Source organism: Macaca mulatta, chromosome 5 (genome assembly GCF_049350105.2).
Source record: "Macaca mulatta isolate MMU2019108-1 chromosome 5, T2T-MMU8v2.0, whole genome shotgun sequence".
In the NCBI taxonomy this organism is placed as follows: domain Eukaryota; kingdom Metazoa; phylum Chordata; class Mammalia; order Primates; family Cercopithecidae; genus Macaca; species Macaca mulatta.
Window position 1 is genome coordinate 192,102,847 of NC_133410.1, and position 24,722 is coordinate 192,127,568.

At 37.3% G+C, this 24,722-nt stretch overlaps 1 protein-coding gene and 1 pseudogene across 2 annotated transcripts in view; one reads left to right on the forward strand and one right to left on the reverse strand.

The window, feature by feature from the left end:
- Positions 1–24,722, forward strand: part of TRAPPC11 (trafficking protein particle complex subunit 11) — a 54,500-nt gene that overhangs the window by 2,989 nt on the left and 26,789 nt on the right. For both annotated transcript variants that reach the window (XR_013417390.1, XM_015139579.3), the window contains exons 2-18: positions 1,182–1,406; positions 3,944–4,113; positions 4,730–4,800; positions 5,667–5,781; positions 12,010–12,109; positions 12,463–12,536; positions 14,770–14,866; positions 16,655–16,788; positions 17,432–17,579; positions 19,717–19,810; positions 20,966–21,045; positions 21,136–21,214; positions 21,295–21,349; positions 21,684–21,829; positions 22,079–22,140; positions 22,264–22,396; positions 23,602–23,732. Coding sequence is in view for 1 of the 2 variants with exons in the window: in XM_015139579.3 (XP_014995065.2) it covers positions 1,203–1,406; positions 3,944–4,113; positions 4,730–4,800; positions 5,667–5,781; positions 12,010–12,109; positions 12,463–12,536; positions 14,770–14,866; positions 16,655–16,788; positions 17,432–17,579; positions 19,717–19,810; positions 20,966–21,045; positions 21,136–21,214; positions 21,295–21,349; positions 21,684–21,829; positions 22,079–22,140; positions 22,264–22,396; positions 23,602–23,732 (1,893 nt within the window). In the remaining variant the exon portion in view is untranslated. The remainder of the gene's footprint in view (positions 1–1,181; positions 1,407–3,943; positions 4,114–4,729; positions 4,801–5,666; positions 5,782–12,009; positions 12,110–12,462; positions 12,537–14,769; positions 14,867–16,654; positions 16,789–17,431; positions 17,580–19,716; positions 19,811–20,965; positions 21,046–21,135; positions 21,215–21,294; positions 21,350–21,683; positions 21,830–22,078; positions 22,141–22,263; positions 22,397–23,601; positions 23,733–24,722) is intronic.
- On the reverse strand, positions 12,909–13,021 carry LOC114678481 (U6 spliceosomal RNA; annotated as a pseudogene).

Below are 24,722 nucleotides of genomic sequence, written 5' to 3' on the forward strand. Positions count from 1 at the left end.
TAGCTACTATTTAGATAATTACATAAATTAAAGGCTATTATTTTAATAATATCCTAGGTATTCAGAAACTCAATATTAGCAATTACAGAGAAATTAGAGGAAGTTTATTATATGTAAGTCAACTTTTTCTTTTATATTTTTCTTTCAATATATTTTTCTTTTATAGATGAAATAGATCATATAGATCTATTTTAATTTTATCACCTTCTTGCTTTCTTAGTCTACTAATTTCAAAGTTCTGTGCGCATTTTGAGACATTACTGAAAATACCCATTTGTCTTGAAGTTGACTTCAACATTTTTAACATGAAAGATTTTTTTTTAAATGTCATATAGTTATCACATTTTAATAGATCCAATTCAGGAATTGAAATTTTCCCTTTTTCTCTCTTCTGTTTGCTTGACAGTTTGCAGATACTCAAATCCTTTTGACTTTTTGTAATGATTATTTATTTCATTTTTTTTGAGACAGAGTCTCACTGTCACCCAGACTGAAGTGCAGTGGCGTGATCTTGGCTCACTGGAGCCTCTACCTCCTGGGTTCAAGCGATTCTCATGCCCCAGCCTCCAAGTAGCTGGGGTTACAGGCGTGTGCCACCATGTCCAGCTAATTTTTTGAGTCTCGCTCTGTTGTCCAGGCTAGAGTGCAGTGGCGCGATCACTGCAACCTCCGCCTCCCGGGTTCACGCGATTCTCCTGCCTCAGCGTCCGAGTAGCTGGGACTACAGGTGTGTATTTTTAGTAGAGATGGGATTTCACCGTGATAGCCAGGATGGTCTTGATCTCCCGACCTCATAATCTACCTGCCTTGGCCTCCCAAAGTGCTGGGATTATAGGCGTGAGCCACCATGCCCGACCAATTTTTTGTACTTTTAGTAGAGACAAGGTTTCACTGTGTTGGCTAGGCTGGTCTCAAACTCCTGGCCTCCAGTGATCTACCTGCTTCGGCCTCCCAAAGTGTTGGGATTACATGCATGAGTCACCATGCCTGGCCTTGTAATGATTTTTTTTTGTAATGATTTTTAAATAGAGATTTATATATTGGAAATGAATATGAGGTTTTTTTTTTTGTTTTTTTTTTTGTTGTTGTTGAGACAGAGTTTCGCTCTCGTTGCCCAGGCTGGATAAATGAATATGAGGTTTTAAAAATTAATTATGTATATATTAACCTTTGTATTTCAGGTTTTTTGTGACATCGTAAACATGAGCCCCACACAGTGGGACCTGCCTGTGGAATTGTGTTGCCGGCCTATGGCCTTTGTTACTCTTACGGGCCTGGATGTAGTTTATAATGCAGTGCATCGAGCGGTCTGGGATGCCTTCTGTGCCAATCGGAGAGCTGATCGAGTACCAATTTCTTTCAAGGTGCTCCCAGGTGACCATGAGTATCCCAAATGCAGACCCAAGGTAATGGCACTGTGCTGGTATGTGTTCTCTCCCTCTCTCTCGATGTGTGTGTGTGTGTGTGTGTGTGTCTTTTTTGTTCTGTTGTGTGTGCCGAGTTTATCAAGACAGTGGTCACAGTGGTGCATAAAGAAAGCCTTAGGCATTTTCATGTAATACACTGCATGTATATTTAATAATAGTTCTTTTTTTTTTAACTCAGTAATAATTACTTCGTAAAGCTTCTATCCTATGAACTTAGGTTTTCCCTTTTTTGTTTTTAGGAAAAAAACCCAAGTCTCCATATTTTTAACATAGTCCCCTCTAAAAGGAAGGTCTTGCAGTCCCCACTGTCATTACTAATGTCGTTTTTGAATCCCATGGTCTGTGTAATTTGGCTCAGTTTCACAGATTTCTTGAGCACTTGCTTTGTGATAGGCACCTGGAACCGTGCAACAAGCCAGTGATACGAATTTAAGACAGATTCCCTATTCTTGAGGAGTTACACATAAACTAAGGCAGTTTCTTCATTGCAGAATGAAGAAAGGTATTAAGTTCAAAACTGACTTTTAAGGTGAACGACATAGTAAAGACTACTTTACCTGAGGTAATAATTATTATCATAATGATAGTGTCACTAATAGCTAACATAGTTGTAAAAACAACAGTAAAACAGTTTGCTGTTTTATGCAATTTATGTATATTTATGTATATTGATTATTTGTTATTTATCATAATCTTATGAGGTTGGTTTGAAAATTAGATGATGGCCGGGCGCGGTGGCTCAAGCCTGTAATCCCAGCACTTTGGGAGGCCGAGACGGGCGGATCACTAGGTCAGGAGATCGAGACCATCCTGGCGAACACGGTGAAACCCCGTCTCTACTAAAAAATACAAAAAACTAGCCGGGCGAGGCGGCGGGCGCCTGTAGTCCCAGCTACTCGGGAGGCTGAGGCAGGAGAATGGCGTAAACCCGGGGGGCGGAGCTTGCACTGAGCTGAGATCCGGCCACTGCACTCCAGCCTGGGCGACAGAGCCAGACTCCGTCTCAAAAAAAAAAAAAGAAAATTAGATGATAAAACCCTTTTAGTTCTGAACCATACCCTTTTTTTTCCTTTTGCCCTAGAGCAGTGTCTCTGACACAGTAATCTCTGGACCAAGTATGTCATCATAACCTGGGTTATTTATTAAAAATGTAGATTGCATGCCTCCTCAGTTGGTCTCTGGGAATACAGGACTTGGTCACCAGCTGAGTATTTTGTGTGTGTTTGAGAACCACACACAGGAGACACCATTTCATATATCCAGCCCTGGAAACTGAGCTGTCTGAAATTGTGCAAGTAATAGCATCCCAGCCCTCACCCTTACACGATTATTTTTCTTTTCTTTTCTTTTTTTTTTTTGAGATGGAGTCTCGCTCTGTCCCCAAGGCTGGAGTGCAGTGGCGCGATCACTGCAAGCTCCGCCTCCCGGGTTCATGCCATTCTCCTGCCTCAGCCTCCCGAGAAGCTGGGATTACAGGCGCCTGCCACCACGTCCGGCTAATTTTCTGTATTTTTAGTAGAGACGGGGTTTCACCGTGTTAGCCAGTTTGGTCTCGATCTCCTGATCTCATGATCCACCCGCCTCAGCCTGGGTGGTGGGATTACACCCAAAGTGCTGGGATTACAGGCATGAGCCACTGCACCAGGCCTATGCAATTATTTTTCTTTAGTGTCATGTTTGTGTCAAGAAGGCAGGGGGCCCAGCACAAGCCCTCTTTTCTCCTCTTTTAATGCTTGAATTCAAGCTGCTTTTCATTTCTCTATTCCTAGCTCTTGGCTGAGTCCCCATGTTATTTTGTGTCAGCCTTCCTTATAGACTTCATCTTTCCTTAGCGGAGGCAGACATTGGATCAACATGAAGTGGAGTAGTCTGAGCTAGCGCAGGTGATTTGGAAGGAATGTGAGGTTTCAACTGCATCCTTCAGGGCTAACACTCAAATCCACAGCATCCTCTTCCCACTGTGTGGCACTTAGTGCTCAGACCCAAGTGACTCCTGTAAGGCTTCTGTTTAAGAATTGTTCTCTGCTTTTTACTTCATCCACAAGTGAGGTGAAATGCCATCATAGCAGTATGTCTTTGAAATAAACAAAGCCATATGGGATTTTAAGTAGTATTTTTTTTTGAGCAGTTTTATAAGAACAGAAGCTGGAATGGTGAATAATATAAGTAGAACTTACCTGGAAATGGACTACTTCTTTTTTTTTTTTTTTTTACAAAGTATTTGAGACCCTTGACATCATTAGACATGCATCATCATTTTATGCATTCAGTTATGGGGCTGATAGAAACTCTTTGGCTTTAGTCATTCTTTAAATGGGACGTATAGCTTCTCCAGGATTGAGATTCCACCTTCAACACTTACTAGTTCTTTCTGAATCGGTAAGCCTGAGTTTCCTAATCAAAAATGGGAGGTGTGTATACTGAATGAGATCAATGCCTGTAAAGTGCTTGGCACTCAGTAACAGGTGGTTTCTGCTGCTCTCAGGTAACTTTTCAATTTCTGCCAATGTTTGCAGAGAACTTCATATGAGTGGTACATTCCCAAAGGGATCTTAAAGACTGGCTGGATGAATAAGCATCTGAATCTGGTGCCAGCCCTGGTGGTTGTGTTCTATGAACTGGACTGGGATGAGCCTCAGTGGAAAGAAAAGCAGTCTGAGTGCGCCACCAGAGTGGAGATAGTCAGGTATGATCTTCTGTGTCAGGGCGGCTATCTGAGTTTGCACATGTGTGTTATTCACTAACATTTCTTGAAGGCTGCAGTGGTCACTTGGGGATTGACCTCCAATTAATCTTGTTCTCTTCCTCACAGGTAGCATAATTATTGACTGTATTTAATGCTGGGTATGTGAAGAAATTTAAAAGACTAATTGGTCTCAATTTCCAAATGTTTTTCTTGTATTTATTATCTTTTTTGGAGACAGTAATTTACTGTTTAGTCTCTTAAAACACTTTGCTTTATCACTATTTAAGTTTCAAATAATTAATTCTCTTGGATGACTACTCTGCAGTGTATCACCATAAAGAAGTAAGTTGCATTATAACTTTTACCTAAAAGTGTAAGTTAATCTGTTCCTTTTAAGGAAGATTTTTAAGATTAGAAGATGTGAGATCCTACTTTTAGAATTTAAATCATTGTGACGTATATGTGCTTTGTGTACAGGAAAAGATTTCTTCTGATCTTGGTTTTTTTAGTTGAAATTTATCTTCAGTTGAATTACCAAGGTTGTATTTTATGCGAAGTCGTGAATACATTTTTTTAAGTTAAAATAATTAATGTTATTATTGCTTTTTCACTGCAGGCAAAGTTTACAAGGAAGAAACACAAAAGTTGCAGTCGTTCTGATTCAGAAGAAAACCCCTTTGCCCCCAGGTATCAAAAGTTTATTTAATTAATTAATTGTTTTATACCTCCAATTCTTATTAAAGGGAAATAGGAGTTTTTTGGATGTTTAAATCTTTTATGCATTCAGTTACAGGGCTGATAGTGTGTTAACTTTAAAAAGCACCAATGATACATGGGCAAATGCTTATTGTAAAAAATTAAAGATAGTAAAGAATGCAAATCTTAAGTCCTCTTCCCCTAGTTCCACTTGTCTTCTTATATAGGGGATATAGGAAGACATGTTTAATTCACAAAACAATTAATTCACTTGAATTTTTTTACAAGAGTATAATTTTTTTGGCTTCCAAAGCTTTCCAAAAAGGAATATAATTTACTTATCTATGATAGATTTGAAACTGTATTCCTTATATGAAATTTTTTCATTAATTTTCTGTAAGGCAAAGAAAAAGGCTGGATTTGTAGTTTTCTCTTGGAAAATGTCTTAGTTTCAGATTCTTATTTCCCCTTTCCCAGGCTTTTGTAGACCAAAATATATTTTTGTTTCTATGTTGAAACTTACAGCATCCAAAATGGTTTTGGAGACTTCTTTCATGAATTATTGTTTCCAGTTTTAGTTATGTTTTTTGAAATAGTTAAGCGGTATATCTGTTGGCATTACTTGGCCACCTATCCTGGCTCCGTAGAAAATTCTGCAATGTTTTCCTAAAAGGCATATACTGTGTAACCTCTAAGAACCACACAGAGCTCTCAAGGAACCCGTGAGTCCTGTTGATGTGATAAAAGCCGTTTGGGTTTTTATTCCTAATTCTATTGTTCAGACTTGGGGAAATATTTATTTGGGAAGCACATTAGTTATTTTATTTCTCATTCATCTTGATGGGGATTATCAACAGGAGAAGACGTCATTGCTTCAGAAAGGGCTGCAGCTTTATGCAATGCATGTGAGCTCTCAGGAAAGTCTTTGTTCGTACTGCCGCACACTGACCACCTTGTGGGTTATATTATAAGGTAAGTAGAGGTCTTTTAAAGTTTTGTTTTTTTAGATTATTAAGAATTGAGAAATTGGTAGCTTAGACCCATTTATGTTTTTAAAAAATCATGTTCATGGAAAACATTGATATGATACAGAGGCTATGGAGTAAAAATAAAAGTCTCGTCAAATTCTTAATCCTCTCCAATTCCGGGAGGTAACCAATATCAACAGTTTCTTAAGTTTCCTTCCAAAAAAATGTCTTTTTGTATAGGAAGAAATGTATGTATTTCTTTATAGTATCCACGCCGCACCCACAAACACAAAACCATAAATGTGCTCATATAATACACAGTGATCTTCCACTTAACCTGTCCTCATTAACACTCTTCCATATGTGCATCTAGGTCAACTTTATTTAAAGAAACAAAGTTTGTATGTTTTTCCATTATACTTTCCAGTAATTACCTAATGTCCTTGAGTGACATTCTGTCCTCTTTTGTGAGAGTGTCTCCATTCCATTCTGGCCTCTTTTTGCTTCATTCTTGAGATGTCGATGTATCTATGTAAGTAATTTTTTAGGAAGGGTCTGAGCCCTATCATATCTTAAATATCTTTATAAAGCCTTTGTGTGTAAAGGGCAGATTACCTGGAGACACAACATTACCTCAAAAATTACGTGGCCCTTATTCATTGTTTTGTAGCATTTATTGTTACACCGAAGTTTTGTAGTAGTACATTTTATGCTAGGATGTATTTAGATATGAATATTTTCATTGATTTTGACTGTAAAATGGTTTTCCTTTTCATTCTGCATGTGTCTTTTGTTAACTCGAAGAGTTTTATTTATTTTTGATTATTGCTTCTCTTGCACTTGTTTCTTTCTCAGAAGCAAACCTCTGAAAATGATCTGCTGCAGGAGGTTACCTGGCCTTCTCACTGGTATATAAATGACCAGGCTTCTAAGAAAGAGAAGCGTATATTTAGCAGAGAACATGCAGAGGAATGGGATCAAATGAAAAGATGAATTACAAAGAAACTTAAATGCAGTTAGCAAAATAAACCTTCACACTTGAAGCAGTAAACAGTAGAATTCACATCACAGGAAATCAAGTCAGTGGTGCCGAAGATAACATTGAGATAATTACTTGGAATTCAGAGGAAAAGAATAAATGAGTTTGGTTCCCTAAATGCAGACATATTACCATTAGGGAACAGAGAGAAGAGAGGGGCAGCTGGTAGCACACGCAGGCAGCTTTTCTTTCCACTGAGGCTCATCCCAGCATCACACCTGGTCTCAACTCTCCAGGCCTGGACAGCTCCCCCTTGACTCTGCACTTCAGTGCTTTCCTATTCGCAGTGCTGTTCCTTATCAGATGCTTTCATAGTCATGCCCACCTGCCAGCTCTCCTTTTCTGGGCTCTCTCTTACTCAACATTTAAGGCTTCAGTGAAGCCTTCGTTAGAAAGCCATTGTCCTCTGTGCTGTACCCTGCCATACTGACTCTTCATCGAGCAACATTACCTTCCAGAGACTATTTGGCAATGCCTAGAGACTTTTATGATTGCCACAACTGAGGGGGTTGCTGTGTTGGGTTCTAGTGGGTAGAGGCCAGGGATGTTGCCATACACTGTACAGTGTACAGGACAGTGCTGCACAACAAAGAATTACCTGACTGAAATGTCAGCAGTGCTGAGCTTGAGAACCCTACCTTAACCATCAGTGATCTTGCCTGCCTCAGCTTTCAAATTTAGGCGGTTATGGATTCAAGACAAACAGAGGATGGGGCCCTGCCCTTAACCACTTGTAGTTTTGTTGTGGATAATGAAACATCTACATAAGGAGTACTTTGTCAAAATAACAGAGTAAAAAGCAAGTTCCCTGGGTTCATAGCCTCCAGTATGTGGATACGAGATGGGGAGTGCATAAGACAGTCCATTGGAGATAAGGAAACACATAGACCCTTTCTTCAGATTTATATTTTATCTTCAGAGGGAGAGTAAAGCTGAATATCGGGACATCTTCATCTCATTGATCTGGGAGGGAAGTAGCAGAGCTACTGATGGCATACTTACTCCTGTGCTTTCAGAGCCTTTTGAGGTATTACATATACATGCTACAATGATTTCATTAGTGTTTTTTTAAGTGTCAATATGTTATAATCTTTATAAAACTTCTGTAATGCATTAGGAGTGATTGTGAAAATCTTTTGTATTGGAGAAGTTTGCTGATCATTTCAAAGCAAAATACAGGAGTTGTCCAAGTTAATGATTCGAGTAAGCATTTTTCTTTTATTAAAAAGTAAGTTTTTCCAACGTTCAGACCTTTCCTCTTAGGACAGTAGGCTGCCTGTGTCATGCTTACTAGCAACTGTTTAAAAACCACACACTTACTTTGCCTCTCAAAACAAAGGTGACAGTTGAATAATGAGTAAGAAAGCAAATGCTTCTCAGAGGAAAGTTGTGCTATAGAGAAAATATGCCAAAAATGGCTCTGGAAAATATTGGAAGCAGTTATCTTTTCTTTTTTTTTTTTTTTAAGATGGAGTCTCATTCTGTCACCCAGGCTGGAGTGCAGTGGCACGATCTCAGGTCACTGCAACCTCCGCCCCCCAGGTTCAAGTGATTCTCCTGCCTCAGCCTCCCAAGTAGCTGGGATTACAGGCCATCTTGACCAGGCTGGTATCGAACTCCTGACCTTAGGTGATTCGCCCACTTCGGCCTCCCAAAGTGCTGTGATTACAGGCGTGAGCCACTGTTCCCGGCCTTGAAAGCAGTTTTCTAATTAGTTTAAAATTATTTGAAGCAAAGAATTTCAATGGGCCTGAACTCCGTTGTTAAAAATACAAAACAATGTATGCAGATGTACAGATCCGTGCAGTTAGATTTTTGTCTCTGATCTTCGTCTTTCCATAAATTAAAAATCGGAACTGCTGTAAGCATTTGGCTGGGCAGGACGGTATTGAAGCAGTATTTCAGTCCCCCTTCTGTCCCCTTTTACTGAAAAGGCTGGAGGGGAAAGGAAGAAAGGATGTAAGGACCCCACCCCTCATTCCCCCCAGCCCCAACTGCTGCTCCTGCTTCTGCTCTTGTGCCTTTTATTTGCAGTTGTTAGCATAGGATCTACCTTCAGTATAACTTCCTTTTACGTACACAGTAGTTCCTCCTTTTGTCCTCCAAAGTTGTGTGAATATTTTTGCCTCTTAGGTACTTTACAAAATTCAAGAACACCCCTTTTAGACATAAATCTGCATCTATAACTTAGAAGCTAGAATAGTGTCCTTTACCTGAAAACTGGTAGCTCCTCTCTCCTGGAATCAGTGCTAGTTTTTCAAAGTTAGTTGCAGTGGCTAAAATATATGTTTGTATGCTCTGAAAAATGTGCTTGCTTGATATGCTAGTGCAGTGGTAGCAGAAAATGAACTCCAGGTGATTTTTATATTATTATTGCTAAGAGTAAATATACATGTTTTCTAATAAGTTAGAATAGGGAGCAGTTTGTAATTAAAAGTTTAACCTAATTATCTGGTAGGATAAATTCTATTTCAGGACAGGTCAAACAATAAAATACAGATGACTGTGTGCGTATTTGTATATAAGTATGTACGTGTGCATCTTGTCTAGCTAAAACAAGTTGATCAGGTTCCTACCTTCATAAAGAAGCTGATTTAATTGTGGAGACCGAAAGCATCCATGTTAAATCCCACAGAGCACTGCAAGTGTAAATTCTGTAATATAGTTTGTAAGCTTTACAGGATTTCAGAGAAGAAATGAATAGGTGTGATCTGGAAGGTTTAAGGAAGAGGAAGGTCTGCACCTTGCTTGAAGGTGTGGATTAGTGGGAGGAAGTCGTGTTTATTTCGGACAGGGGAATGTCATAAAAAAGCATGGACATTTGAAGTTCAGCTGGTTTAAATCACTAACGGGAAGACTGAATCAGCTGGATTTTTTTTTATTGTAGAACAAAGAACACTCAAGGTCTCTTTCCTTAAAAGAGCATTCTTAATTGTTTGGTGTTGCCTTAAAAGCGTAATGTTTGAGTATCTGGTAAAAGAATTAGTCTTTTCACCAACCCCCTTATGTCTTGACTAGATTTGTCATTTCTTTCTTTATGTTTGTGAATTATAAGGTTATAAGGTTTTCTCCAGATAAAGCTCAAATAATAAAGAAGTGTATGAATTAAAAAGTGGAAGTCTTACAACACTTATGCTCTGTATTCTGTGGTGTCTCTTGTAGCCTGTGACGGTTAACGCGAGGGAAAGATTTGACTCTGTGTCCCTCGGTTTAGAGGAAATAACAGCACTTACCAGGCTACTTACTCTCAGTCTTCTGTATTGACTGTTTAACGGGTATTTTATCTCTTAAGTGCACATTCAGCTTGAAAACTAAAACCACACTTATCTTCGGTATTTACTGAGACGATCTAGACTAATACCGATTCCCTGTTGAGAAGGATTTTTTGTTTTTGGTTTTGTTTTTTTAATCATTCAGAATAGCCTGTAGACATATTTCTGGCTACCATAACATTAGACATTCTAGTCAGTGCCTTGTTGCTGTTTGCAATTTTTTTTTTTTTTTTTGAGACGGAGTCTCACTGTGTTGCCCAGTCTGTAGTACAGTGGCGTCATCTCCGTTAATTGCAAGCTCTGCCTCCGGGGTTCACGCCAGTCTCCTGCCTTAGCCTCCCGAGTAGCTGGGACTACAGGCGCCCGCCACCACGCCTGGCTAATTTTTTGTATTTTTAGTAGAGATGGGATTTCACCGTGTTAGCCAGGCTGGTCTCGATATCCTGACCTCGTGATCTGCCCGCCTCGGCCTCCCAAAGTGCTAGGATTACAGGCGTGAGCCACTGCGCCCGGCCCCCATTTGCAAAATTTAAAGGACAACTTAGGTTAATACATTCCTTCACACATTATTTGATTCAAGGTTGATTCTAATTTTGTCATATTTTAACATTTTTAAAATTACAGTTTTGAAAATAGAAAAATCTTAAAAGGCCGGACATGGGGGCTCGTGCCTGTAATCCCAACACTTTGGGAGGTTGAGGCAGTTGGATTGCTTGAGTCCAGGAATTTGAGACCAGCCTGGGCAACATGGCAAAACCTTGTCTCTACAAAAAATATAAAAATTAGCTGTGTGTGGTCATGTATGCCTGTAGTTCCAGCTACTCTGGAGGCTGAGGTGGGTGGATCACTTGAGCCCAGGAGGCTGAGGCTGCTGTGAGACCTGATCCCACCACTGCACTCCAGCCTGGGCAACAGAGCGGGACCCTGTCTCAAAATACATAAATAACATTTTAACCTAGAAAATCAAATTTAAAATATAATATCTGATATTTAAGTTCGTCTTTTATCTGGCTATGAGTTCTGCTTTCTTTCATGCCCTAGGCAGATAACTCCTGATGACTTCTTTTCACCAAAGAAAACTTGAGTTGTGTATCCATCTCTGGTCAAATTGTCTTGTTCCTGTGTAGGTTATAGAATGATGGACGATTTAAATCACACAAATGTTTCCACCTTATTTGCCAGTTCTCATTTTTGGTTATTTGCCCATTAGTTTTCTTATTCCTTTAAATCCTAAATACTAAAATCGCAAAAAAAGTGAAATCTAATTGAGTAATAATTTTTTTCAGACTTTTTATAAAAATATAAAATAGTAGGGCAAATGTACTTTTAGAGATTCCCACCAAATTTTAGGCTGGGAGCGGTGGCTCACACCTGTGATCCTAATCCCAGCACTTTGGGAGGGCAAGGTGGGCGAATCACTTGAGGTCAGGAGATCGAGACCAGCCTGGCTGGCCAACATGATAAAACTCACCTCAACTAAAAATACAAAAATTAACTAGGCGTTGTGGCACATGCCTGTAGACCCAGCTACCCGGGAGGCTGAGACACAAGAATCTCTTGAACCAGGAAAGTGGAAGTTGCAGTGAACCAAGATTGTGTCACTGCACTCCAGCCTGGGTGACAGAGCCAGACCCTGTCTCAAAAAAAAAGAGATTACCAAGTGTTTATGAATCAGAAAAAGGTATTTTTATTTGTTGTATCCTGTATTATAAATAATTTTAAATGGCTTTTGGATGGTCTTGTTTTTAGACTTTTTAATCTGAAAATTCAGGTTATCTTTTGCTTCACTTTGTCTTATTCATAATGTAAAATAGAGATTTCTGTCACCGTTTTACTTTCAGGTCTCACAAATATGATTCTTGAAAAGTTTGGTTTAAATTAACTGTAATATTTAAATGCTGGTTTGGTTTTTTTTTAACAGATTGGAAAATGCCTTTTATGAACATGCACAGACTTATTACTACACTGAGATCAGAAGAGTGAAATCTCATAAAGAATTTTTGAATAAAACAACACACCAGGTATGTGATTTTTTGCAATAATAGAAGCATTCTAGAGTGGATTATTACTATTTTTGAGGTGATTATTACATATTCTTAATACTTTAATGTTTTCAATGGTTTCAGCATTTCTAAAGATTTTTTTAAAGCTTTTAAAAATTAATTTATTTTTAAATTAGACTCTGCTCTTAAAGTTCTTAAAGGTAGATTTTTGTAGCCTTCTTAACTGTACCCTTGCTTGTGGGAATAATTCTTGGATTTCAGTTTTAAATATTTTTCTTCATTCTTTTATGTTTCCTTGTAATACACATTATTATAATTTTCACATTTTAAATAAAATATGTATAATAGTGATTTGTTTTGTCTCTTTTTAGCTTTTATTTGTTAGGCATCAGTTCAAAATAGCTTTCTTCAGTGAGTTGAAACAAGATACACAAAATGCGCTGAAGTAAGTTGTTAAGCTTTCAAACTAAATGTTTCCTATTTTTATATTAACAACATGAAATGGCAATTTCTGCATCTCAACCAAACTATAATTAATTTTAAAGTGTTCATATTGCTTAGATTTAGGAATTAGTCTGGAGATGAATGGAATATAATATTTTAGGATTTTAAAAAATTTTCATTTTTATTATTGGAAGTAAATTTCATTGTCTCATAAAGCTTTCTGGTTTGATTAATTAAATTTTGTGAGCCACAGAAATGTAATATTAAAATTTTCCCCATCTTCTTGACATTTTTTATGTGTATATTCAGTAAAATTCTTGTAAGAGACTGATTTAAACATTATCTAAATCAGACTTGACTTTTTTTTTCCAAAATAAATTTTTAAATGTACCTCTTCATGAATTTGCATGTCATCCTTGTGCAGGAGCCATGCTAATCTTCTCTGTATTGTTCCAATTTTAGTATATGTGCTGCTTAAGTGAGCATCAGACTACTGATTTTTACAGGTTTATATACTAGTGCATTTATTGAATTCAATTATTTTTTAATTTAACAAATTTTAATAATATCAGTTGCTTCATTTTCCATTTGCAGTCTCTGCTTAGAGCTTTGAAGATTTAGTTGCAGATGTGTTGGCAGTGGTTAAACATTTTAGTCCTTTGCTTTTACCAAGGAGAATTTAATGAAACTTGACCTCTTTGTAGCTTTAACTCCGTTTTTGAAGACAAAGGTATTAAAAACAGCTATTTATCCCAGAATTGAGAAGGGGAAAGAAAAATAGAAATAAATAAAAATAATTTTAGTATTCACAGGAATATTGCAGAAATATCTAATCTTTGTTGTTTTGAGAGGTTTAAGGACCAGAGCACCAAGTTGTGTTTCCTGAATCTCAACAACTTCATATAACTGGCTTTAATGTAGTTTATTTGTATTGTTTCGAGACAGAGTTTTGCTCTTGTTGCCTAGGCTGGAGTGCAGTGGCACGATCTCGGCTCACTGCAACCTCTGCCTACCGGATACAAGTGATTCTCCTGTCCCATCCTCCCAAGTAGCTGGGACTATCGGCACCTGCCACCATGCCCAGCTAATTTTTATATTTTTAGTAGAGACAGGGTCTCATCATGTTGGCCATGCTGGTCTCGAACTCCCAACCTCAGGTGATCCGCCCACCTTGGCCTCCCAAGATGCTGGGATTACAGGTGTGAGCCACTGCGCCTGGCCTGTAGTTCATTTTTATGGATGGTATTAGTTTAAATCCTTCCATTTCAGTTCTGTTCAGAAGTAATTCTGGAAAGAAATACTTTTACCTGGAGAAGTTATGAACAGATTTTTTCTATGAAAAGCCTGTTTTGAGATTTTCTCATTACCTTCCATGTGCAAGGTAGGCCCTGTTCCTACCAGGCCCTCCGTTCTCACCATGCTTCTCCTTCAGCGTGAGCTGCCCTGAGGACATTCTTCCCTCCTCTGTAGACTTTCCCTGAGGCCAGTAATATTCACTTAACCAATAGAGGTACTTGGGGTTAAAAAGCTGTTAACCTGTGCCTTTTTTTTTTTTTTTTTTGAGATGGAGTCTCGCTCTGTCACCCGGGCTGGAGTGCAGTGGCACGATCTCAGCTCACTGCAACCTCTCCCTCCTGGGTTCAAGGGATTCTCCTGCCTCAACTTCCTGAGTAGCTGGGATTACAGGCATGTGCTACCACACCTGGCTAATTTTTGTGTTTTTAGTGGAGACGGGGTTTCACCATGTTAGCCAGGCTGATCGCAAACTCCTGACCTCGAGTGATCCGCCCACGTCAGCTTCCCAAAGTGCTGGGATTACAGGTGTGAGCCACTGTGCCTGGCTGACCTGTGCTGTTTGATATCACCTTTGCTAATACAATTTCTATTTGTTTGAGAGCTTGTAATGGTACTTTAAAATACTTAGTTTTTTAGCAGAATGCTGATTTTTCTGAACAGTTGTCCAATTTCCTTTTTTAAGTTACCTGTTTATTACTGACAGATGTTGATGATGAAAATAACAATGCACATGTCATGGTTCTGTTCTTTATGAAATCATTGATTCCTCTCACATATATTTATTAATAGCTCGTTTATCAGGAAATCAGAGATTGACATTATTGAGCTCTTGAGCACTAAGAAATGTTGAGTAAATATTCTGTTATTTCTAGTGATTTGGTTGTAGAAATTGTTTATTAAACTAATTTATATCATTATTAACCATCCTCCCCATTTAGGAATTATAGGACCGCCTATAATCTTGTACACGAATTGAGAGCCCATGAAACTAATATTCTGGAAATTAAGACTATGGCAGGATTTATAAACTACAAGGTAATAGTTCTGCTTCCAAATACAGGGAATTTGTGTTTAAATATTAAATGATCTTTTAAAAATTTAACATCAAAATTAGTTTTTGCTCTGAAAAGTTAGTATTTGATTAATTATGATCTCTCCTTTTATATCCTTTTTCTCAGAAGGGCCTTGATTCTTAGTAGCCTATCTATAGTAGTTGTGTTTTGAATTGGTAAGTTCTAGAGGTTTCTAAAGTTTGGAAGGTTTTTTAGTTTTTGTTTATTTGTTTTTCAGTGGGAGCAAGGAGGAGTTGAGAAGAAAGCTGCCTGTATTACTGAGTTTTAAAAGATAAAATTATTCGAACTATGTGACTCCTTCTTGGTTTAATGGCACAGAAAAGGTGTATCTATTCACCTTAGAGGAAACGTTTTCTTTTGAGACGGAGTTTCACTCTGTTGTCAGGCTGGAGTGCAGTGGTGGGATTTTGGCTCACTGGAACCTCTGCCTCCCGGGTTCAAGCGATTCTTCTGCCTCAGCTTTCTGAGTAGCTGGGACTACAGGCAGGCCCCACCACACCCAGCTAATTTTTGCGTTTTTAGTAGAGATGAGGCTTCACCATGTTGGCCAGGATGGTTTCGATCTCTTGACCTCGTGATCCGCCCATCTCGGCCTCCCAGAGTGCTGGGATTACAGGCGTGAGCCACCGCGCCCGGCCAGAGGAAACTTTTATACCTACTGTTTGAGCATTTTATTTTGAGATTGTGCATCACAGGAATAGGTGCCCTCAGAAGTCAAGCAACAGCTATTTGGTTTGCTTTTAGTTTTTTCACATTCATATTGCAGATGCCTGACACTGTGTTGGTGATGTATGGCCAAATAGATGCTTTAATTCACGGTTTTTTTCCTAATAGGAAAAGATTAGAAACAACCCAATTATAAGTGATTGGTTATGTAAATTATAACTGTAAACAAAGGAATATTAAAAGCTATTGAGAATAAGGCAGCTCTATGTAGTGATATGGAATGATACCCAAAATATATTGCAAGATGAATAAAGTCACAGATTAGCATATTTAGTGTGATGTTATTTGTATAAAAACAATAGTTTTATAGAAAGGCACACACATACTTATCTGTGTGTAGAATATATCAGGAAGCATATGGCAGAAACTGCCTCTAGAAAGGGAAATTAGATGGCCGAGGGACAGGAATGGATAAGAGACTGACTTTTCATATGTTCCTTTGTACTTAAAAAATAAAAGTGAAAATTGTAACAAGCATATGGAAATACATTTAGGCTTTGTTTCTTTTTTCCTTTTACCCCACGTACGTAAATATTAGTACTATTTTGAAATAGCATACCAGACACAAAATTTTCAAGAATTTCTGTAATACTTGTTTGATATAGAGGTAACTTTGCTTTAATTATGCTACAGAAAATCTTTAGCTTTACGGCAAATCTAAAACTTAAAATCGATCAGTCTTTTCTGTTACCTGTTGGACATCATTTATTTTAGTCCATCTTTGTGTTCTTCATTGGGGATAATTTTAAAATTCTATTCCATATTTTTTAAAAGCTTTTCTAAAGTTTAGAATAAATTATGTACAAATACTGAGTTATTTTCTTTCATTTCTAAAAGGGGTATATAACCTTTGGTTTTAGCATAACCATTCTGATGAGGAAAATTAATTGTATTGCAAAGAGCTTCAGAGAAGGAAATTTCATAGTCTTTTTTTTAATGTTATTCTCAAAATAGTTTTTAAATGAATATGCCTTTTGACTTTCTTTTTTTCCCTTTATTTTGGGATCAATTTTACATTTTGCAGATCTGTAGGCTGTGTTTTCAACACAACACCCCATTGGATGCCATTGCTCAGTTCCGGAAACACATCGACTTGTGTAAGAAAAAGATTGGAAGTGCAGAGTTGTCTTTTGAGCATGCTGCATGGATGTCTAAACAGTATGTTTTACATTGTACTTTTAGAATATTTTTAAAAATAATATATAGTATTTGGAGAAATAGCATGGACTCTGGTTCTAAAACTGAACCAGGTTTTTGTTCACTAAATAGGTTTTTGATGATGTAGCATAAGTATGTTTGTATGTTTCTGGTAATACTGTAGATTGATATTGTATACAGTTCCTTAATGGCAATTATTTAGTTCATGGTACCATCTTTTTCATTCAACATATATTTATTGAGTCTCTACCATGTGTCTAGGTCCTAAGGATATAGCAGTAAACAAAATTCCTGCTGTCCTGGAGCTTACTTTTTGAGAATGAAGTTTAAAAATTGCTAAAATGAAATTGTTCCCAGGAACTTGGGTGTATTTGTTTGAGTAGTAGGAACTATATTGAGATCTAGTTTGATGGTATATTTATGAAGACTTGTTAGAAGAGATGACTTAAATATAGAACCTATCTGTAACCTACAGTTAGTGTGTATTAATCTTTACAAAGAAATTACAACAAATATTAACTGTTCATCACTAGCACCATTTTAATACAATCTGCTGAGGTTAAGGTTCCCAGAATGAATTACCAGAAATAAGCTTCTTTTTCTTTTCATTCCTTTTTATTTCTTGATTTTTTTTTTCTTTAAGATTCCAGGCCTTTGGAGATTTATTTGATGAAGCGATTAAGTTAGGGTTAACAGCTATTCAAACTCAGAATCCCGGTTTCTATTACCAGCAGGCAGCATACTATGCCCAGGAGCGGAAACAGCTTGCAAAAAGCCTCTGTAACCACGAAGTAAGTTACTGACTTCGTATTATCTAGCACGTAGAAAAGTTATTCTTCTTTTGAAAGAAGCTAGAACTGATTGGTGTCGATAATTTTTTCCAAGTCTTTAAATTTAATGAGTTTTATTTTTTATAGTTTTAGGAATTACACTGATGTTTGGTTTTAGCCCGAGTACTCTATTTTCACCTGTGAATTGAGCAGACATTTTTCTTTGAAGAACTAATTTATTTTTGGCAGTAAGTTAGTGACTATTTAGACAAGAGAAAATTACTTTAAAGTAAAAGCCGCATTTTCATCCTTGTTACACTATAAATCCATTGTTTTGTTTCTATGATCACTGCTGTAAGAGTTCAGAAATATGTTTTGACCCACTGGAGGGGATAACTTTTGACTTCTTTCTCTTCCTGGGGTTTCCTGTATGGAGACTCTTTTTTGGAGACGGAGTCTCTCTCTTGTTGCCCAGACTGGAGTGCAGTGGTGCAGTCTCGGCTCACTGCAACCTCCACCTCTCGGGTTCAAGTGATGCTCCTGCCACAGCCTCCTGAGTAGCTGGGATTACAGGTGCCCGCCGCCATGCCGGGCTAATTTTTGTACTTTATTAGAGATGGGATTTCGCCATGTTGGCCAGGCTGGTTTTGAACTTCTGACCTCTGGTGATCCGCCCACCTTGGCCTTCCAAAGTGCTGGAATTACAGGTGTGAGCCACCGCGCCCGGCCTCCTGCATGGAGACTCTTTAAGAGTCTGAGGAATAGTGTTAATTGCATAGTTTCTTAAACTTGATGTTTCATTTTGCCTTTTTCTTGGATGATTACATTTAGATATCAGTTTTCCTATAAACACCTTTAAAATTAGAACGTGGTATACATATTTAATACATTTATTTTTATAGAGTTACATCAATTTATTTTCACTTAAAACCTGCAGTTCTCTGAAGATGAGCGAATATTATCAGTAGTACTATCGTTAAAACTGTTCCAAAAACAAATAGATTGTATGTTAATACTTAATGAATTTTTTCTCTGAAATGATGAGTTAACTGTTTTTACAATGTTATTTGTATGATTTATAATTTTATTGTGTGTATTATATTTCTAAAGTTTGGCATATTCTAATTTGAACACAGTATTTTAAAAAGTGATTAAAACTAGATTTTATAAGAATGTAAGGAACTGGGCATTAATATCATTGGTTAAAATGTAAAATAATATTTCCATCAAATAATAATTTGAGAAGCTTTAAAACTATGCATATCTTTTGACCTAGAATTTAATTTTTGGAGATACTAAGGCAGCTAATAAATTCTGAGATAAGTACCAAAATTTATTTATAAAGTTGTTCTCACAGATTTATTAATTATAAAATAGAAATAAGATGAATAGCTGTAGGGAATTCATTAAAATATGCACTAGCAAGCAGCCATGAAAAATAATGTTTTAGAAGAATATTTAATGCTGAGTTAAATATACAGAATATATTTAAATGAAAGAAGCAGGTTGAAAATTAATCATTAACAAATTTTTGCATGTGAAATCTGGAAGAATGATAACATACTTTCTTAATAGTGGGAGTTGGTAGTAGGTTTATAAGTAATTTAGATTTTCATCCTTTTCCTTTTGAATGTTTTCTACATTTTTCATGTATTACATTTTGGTTTCAGAGGGAAAAGTTAAAAAGAAGAAAAAGCACTGTAAATCTGTCAGTTCTGGTGCCAGAAATATTCCCCCACAATACAGCACTTAATACAGAAGTGATAAAGAGGGGAGATAGTGTCTTATGTGTAAAACTCCTTGTAACATTGTTTTCATTTACACAAACAGCATGTATGCATGTGGAATAAATATAGAGCATAATTTGTAATATATTTTTACTGGTTTATTAGAGCAAAGATTTAAAAAAGTGAAGAAATTACTGTGAAATATTCGTCAGAATCAGATTGATTTTTATAAGACTACCTAAATATTAAATGAAACATTTTTAGCTTAATTTTTGTTAAAATTTATGTTAAAATATTCACAAATTTGATAATTGAATGTATGTTTGGTGGTTGTATTTATGAAAAGTTTTTTGTTCAGTCAAAGATTGGGCAAGAGTTGATTTGCAATGAGTTCCATAAACTATTATTTAGGTTTGTGTTTTAATTTACAGGCTTCTATAATGTATCCCAATCCTGATCCCTTAGAAACACAAACAGGCGTTCTTGACTTTTATGGACAAAGATCATGGCGACAAGGAATACTAAGTAAATAATTTTTCCCTCCATCCTTTCCTGTCAACCTCAAAAGGCAGCAATAGCTATAATAGATTTTCCATTGGCTGCACGTGCATAAGAAATTATGTTGAAGTAAAAATGTGTGCTTTTTAAACATTGTTTTCATTTTTAGAATGCTTTGTATGTATCACTACATCTTAGAGTGACTTTATAATTAAAGTCGTTGATGTGATTAAAACATTTATCTGGGTGTGGTGGCACATGCCTGTAGTCCCATCTACTTGGGAGACTGAGGCGGAAGGATAACAACTGTGAACAGCCACTGCACTCCAGACCGGGCAATATAGTGAGACCTCATCTCAAAAAAAAAAAAAAAAAGTACAACATTTGAACATCTTTTGTTTTAAATGACACATGCCACTGCTGTCTTATTTCAATATTTTAATTCCAGTTAACTGTAACAATTGATTTGACTTTTTAAAACAGCATTAACTTGTATTACCCTAAAAACAATTTCTCTGCATTTTTTTTTAATGCTTTATACATAATTTAATTCAAGCAATTGAACTAGAACTGTTAAATTACTGGCTAGGCGAAGTGGCTCATGCCTGTAATCCCAGCGCTTTGGGAGGCCAAGGCGGGAGGATTGCTTGAGGCCAGGAGTTTGAGAGCAGCATGGGCACCATAGTGAGACCCCATCTCTACAAAAAAATACAAAAATTAGCCACACATAGTGGCACGTGCCTGTAGTCCCAGCTACTTGGAAGACTGAGATGGGAGGATCACTTGAGCCTAGGAGGTTGATGCTGCAATGAATTGTGATTGTACCGCTGCACTCCAGCCTGGGCAACAGAGCGAGACCCCGTCTCAAAAAAAGAAAAAAAGGAAATTATTTAATCTCCAGTGAGTGTATCCTCTATAGAGGATGATATTGACATTGCTTTTCAGATCATTGATTCCAGTAGGTAGAAGAACATGGAGCTCAATAATGTTCCCATCAGAACAGAACACGGAAGTTTCCATGTTAATAAAGCTGCCTCTTAGCATGTTTAAGATTCTAGAATGTTGAAGAATCTGAACTGATTATATTAAATAAAGGTTTCAAGGAGTGTACACATACAATATTCATGTGAACATTTATATTAAATGAGCTATCTAGAATGGGTTGTGTCTCATCTTATGCAGGTTTTGATCTTTCTGATCCTGAAAAAGAAAAGGTGGGAGTTCTTGCCATTCAGCTGAAGGAGAGAAATGTTGCTCACTCTGTAAGTTTTGTGTCCAATATAAACTATTTTTTACACTGTTAAAAAAATATATTTGTATTGAAATGTTTTGCACTCTACTTTTTCTACTAGGAAATCATCATAACTCTGCTGAGCAATGCTGTTGCACAGTTCAAGAAGTATAAGTGCCCGCGAATGAAAAGTCACCTAAGTATGTATCCACAAACGCCACCATTGCATGCCACTTTGAATGACTTTAAATTACATACATAAATCTTCTTTCCTTTATAGTGGTTCAGATGGGAGAGGAATATTATTACGCAAAGGATTATACCAAAGCTTTGAAGTGAGTCTTGTTCATGATTTACTTTTACAAGTATTTGGATTATCTGAAGTGAAATTGAAATAGAAATCGGTGTGGAAGGAGTTCGTATTTTCACGTTTATTTCTATTGCTGTTAAACTCCATTTTGTAATGTGTTTTCAAGTGCCATTGATGGCACAATCTTTTTCAGCACTTTAAGAAATCTCACGTTTAGCTAAATATGGGAATAGCTGTTCAACCATCTCAGTAAGATTTTTCTAAACTTACGTAAAATGAGGAAAGTACTTTTTTCTCCATGAACTCTTCAAACCCTTTCTTGTGAAGCCGGTTCAGTATTACGTTTTGTCTTCTTTGAGGTTGTTGGATTATGTGATGTGTGATTATCGGAGTGAAGGGTGGTGGACTCTGCTCACGTCTATATTAACTACAGCTCTGAAGTGCTCCTACCTCATGGCCCAATTAAAGGATTACATTACTTACTCCCTAGAACTCCTTGGCAGAGGTAACCTCATGTTTTTTGAGTAAAATTCTTGATATATAAAATTATTTAGCTTAAAAAACTTTAAGCTTTTTAAAATTTAAAGAATAATTCGGTTCCAGAGAATTAGTATACTTTTACTATGTGCAAATCACTGTGCTTGGTCATCTTAAAGAGGTATTTATTGTTATATAAAGTTTTTTAAACAATAAATGGGGGTAGTAGACTTAATTATAAGTACTTACAATGTTTTTCCTTCATTCTTCATACTAGCTTCAACTCTGAAAGATGACCAAAAGTCTCGCATAGAAAAGAACCTCATAAATGTTTTAATGGTAGGTTGGAATTGTTTATATAGAGTGTGGTATTAGGAATATGTATACCTATATCTATATCAACTAATGCAAGTCGTGGTTTTTTTCCAACTAGTTGAATGAATGTTAACTCTGTTGATGCAGAATGAAAGTCCTGATCCAGAACCCGACTGTGACATCTTCGCTGTGAAAACTGCTCAGAAGCTGTGGGCAGACCGAATTTCTCTGGCTGGCAGCAATATTTTCACAATAGGAGTACAGGACTTTGTGCCATTTGGTGGGTAGCTAACATCTGCAGTATGATGTCAGAGAAATTGTCTTTTTCTACAAAATGAATAGATGCAGAATAATAAACATAAAAGTCAAGAAAGAATTTTCAAAGTATAATCATGTTACAGATAAACTGATTTTTGTGTGTGTATCCCCTCAGTGACTTATAAAGATAGTTAGGATCTTAAATACTTGATTTATGTTTTAAGATATACTTTTCTCATTTGTAGTTCAGGTGTTATTGGAAACACTTGATACTTATTTAAAAGGTTTTGCTTTACTGTCTAGGTAGGTATTTTGAAATAATAAATTATTTTCTTTTTCGTTTAAAATCTTGTCATCTACATTTCAAGAGTAACTGTATTTTTAAAATTAAAGATGGTTTTGAAGCTATATTTATTTAAATTTTATTTTATATTATTTATGTATTTATTTTATTTTTCTTTTTTGAGACAGGGTCTCACTCTGCTGCCCAGGCTGGAGTGCAGTGACATGATGTCAGCTCACTGCAACCTCTGCCTCCCAGGTTCAAGCGATTCTCCTGCCTCAGCCTCCTGACTAGCTGGGATTACTTACAGGCGTGCACTACCGTGCCCAGCTAATTTTTGTATTTTTAGCAGAGTTGGGGTTTCACCGTGTTGGCCAGGCTGGTCTTGAACTTCTGACCTTGGGTGATCTGCCCACCTGAGCCTCCCAAAGTGCTGGGATTACAGGCATGAGCCACCACACCTGGCCTATTTATTATTCTTTTTGAGATAGAGTCTCGCTCTGTCGCCCAGGCTGGAGGGCAGTGGTGTGACCTTGGTTTACCGCAACCTCTACCTCCTGGGTTCAAGTGATTCTCCTGCCTCAGCCTCCCTAGTAGTTGGGATTATAGGTGTACACTACCATGCCCGGCTAATTTTTGTATTTTTAGTAGAGGCAAGGTTTCACCATGTCGGCCAGGCTGCTCTCAAACTCCTGACCTCAAGAGATCCGCCTGCCTTGGCCTCCCAAAGTGCTGGGATTACAGGCGTGAGCCACTGCGCTCAGCCTAAATTTTATTTTTATAATAAAAAGAGCTCATTTGTCTCTTGAAATGCCTTAAGTGCGGAAGTCAGGAAGAATGGTCAGTGCAGATGTATCTTTCTGAAGAATGAATTTGGTTGACAGGATGTTGTGGCTCATGGGTGTCAGCTTGTGCATAACGCAGCCCTTGTGTTTTATTTCTAGTACAATGCAAAGCCAAGTTTCATGCCCCAAGTTTTCATGTTGATGTTCCCGTTGAGTTTGATATTTATCTGAAGGCTGATTGTCCACATCCCATTAGGTTTTCCAAGCTCTGTGTCAGCTTTAATAACCAGGTAATTGTGCCGTTTCATGTGTTTTTACCACATTTACCTTATTGTAGCTTGTGTTAAATAAAATGAGCTTAGTGAATTTTATGTCTTAATGGTTTCATAGTAACAAATGAACTTTGGTAAGGTTTATTTAAAAATATATTTCTAGGGCAGGGCATGGTGGCTCATGCCTGTAATCCCAGCACTTTGGGAGGCCGAGGTGGGCAGATCACAAGGTCAAGAGATCAAGACCATCCTGGCCAACATGGTGAAACCCCATCTCTACTAAAAATACAAAAAAATTTCCTGGGCGTGGTGGCACGTGCCTCTAGTCCCAGCTACTCGGGAGGCTGAGGCAGGAGAATCACTTGAACTCGGGAGGCGGAGGTTGCAGTGAGCTGAGATTGTGCCACTGCACTCCCGCCTGGGCTACAGAGCGAGACTCTGTCTCAAAAAAAAAATAATTTTATATATATGTATATATATATACACACACACACACATTTATATTTCTAAACTTCTAGCAATTCAAGTTTACATTTTGCTTACTCCAATTTTTGTTTTCATTCTATGTTTATGAAGTCTAAGAATTCTCTGTGTTTGTGTGTATATATATGTACCCACACAGTGTATATATATATACTTTTTAATTTTGTCTTTTTTGAAACGGGGTCTCGCTCTGTTGCCCAGGCTAGAGTGTATTGATACAATCATAGCTCACTGTAGCCTCAACTTGGACTCAAGAGATCTTCCCACCTCAGCCCCCTAAGTAGCTGGAACTACAGGCACCTGCCCCATGTCTGGCTAATTTTTGTATTTTTTGTAGAGACAGGGTTTCGCCCTGTTGCCCAGGCTGGTCTCAAACTCCTGGGCTCCAGTGATCCACCGACTTCAGCCTCCCAAAGTGTTAGGATTGCAGGTGTGAGGCACCACATCTGGCCTTATATTTTTTTATAATGTATACTTGAATTCCAAATAAGATATGTTCAGAATGAACAAAATTTAAAAAATAAT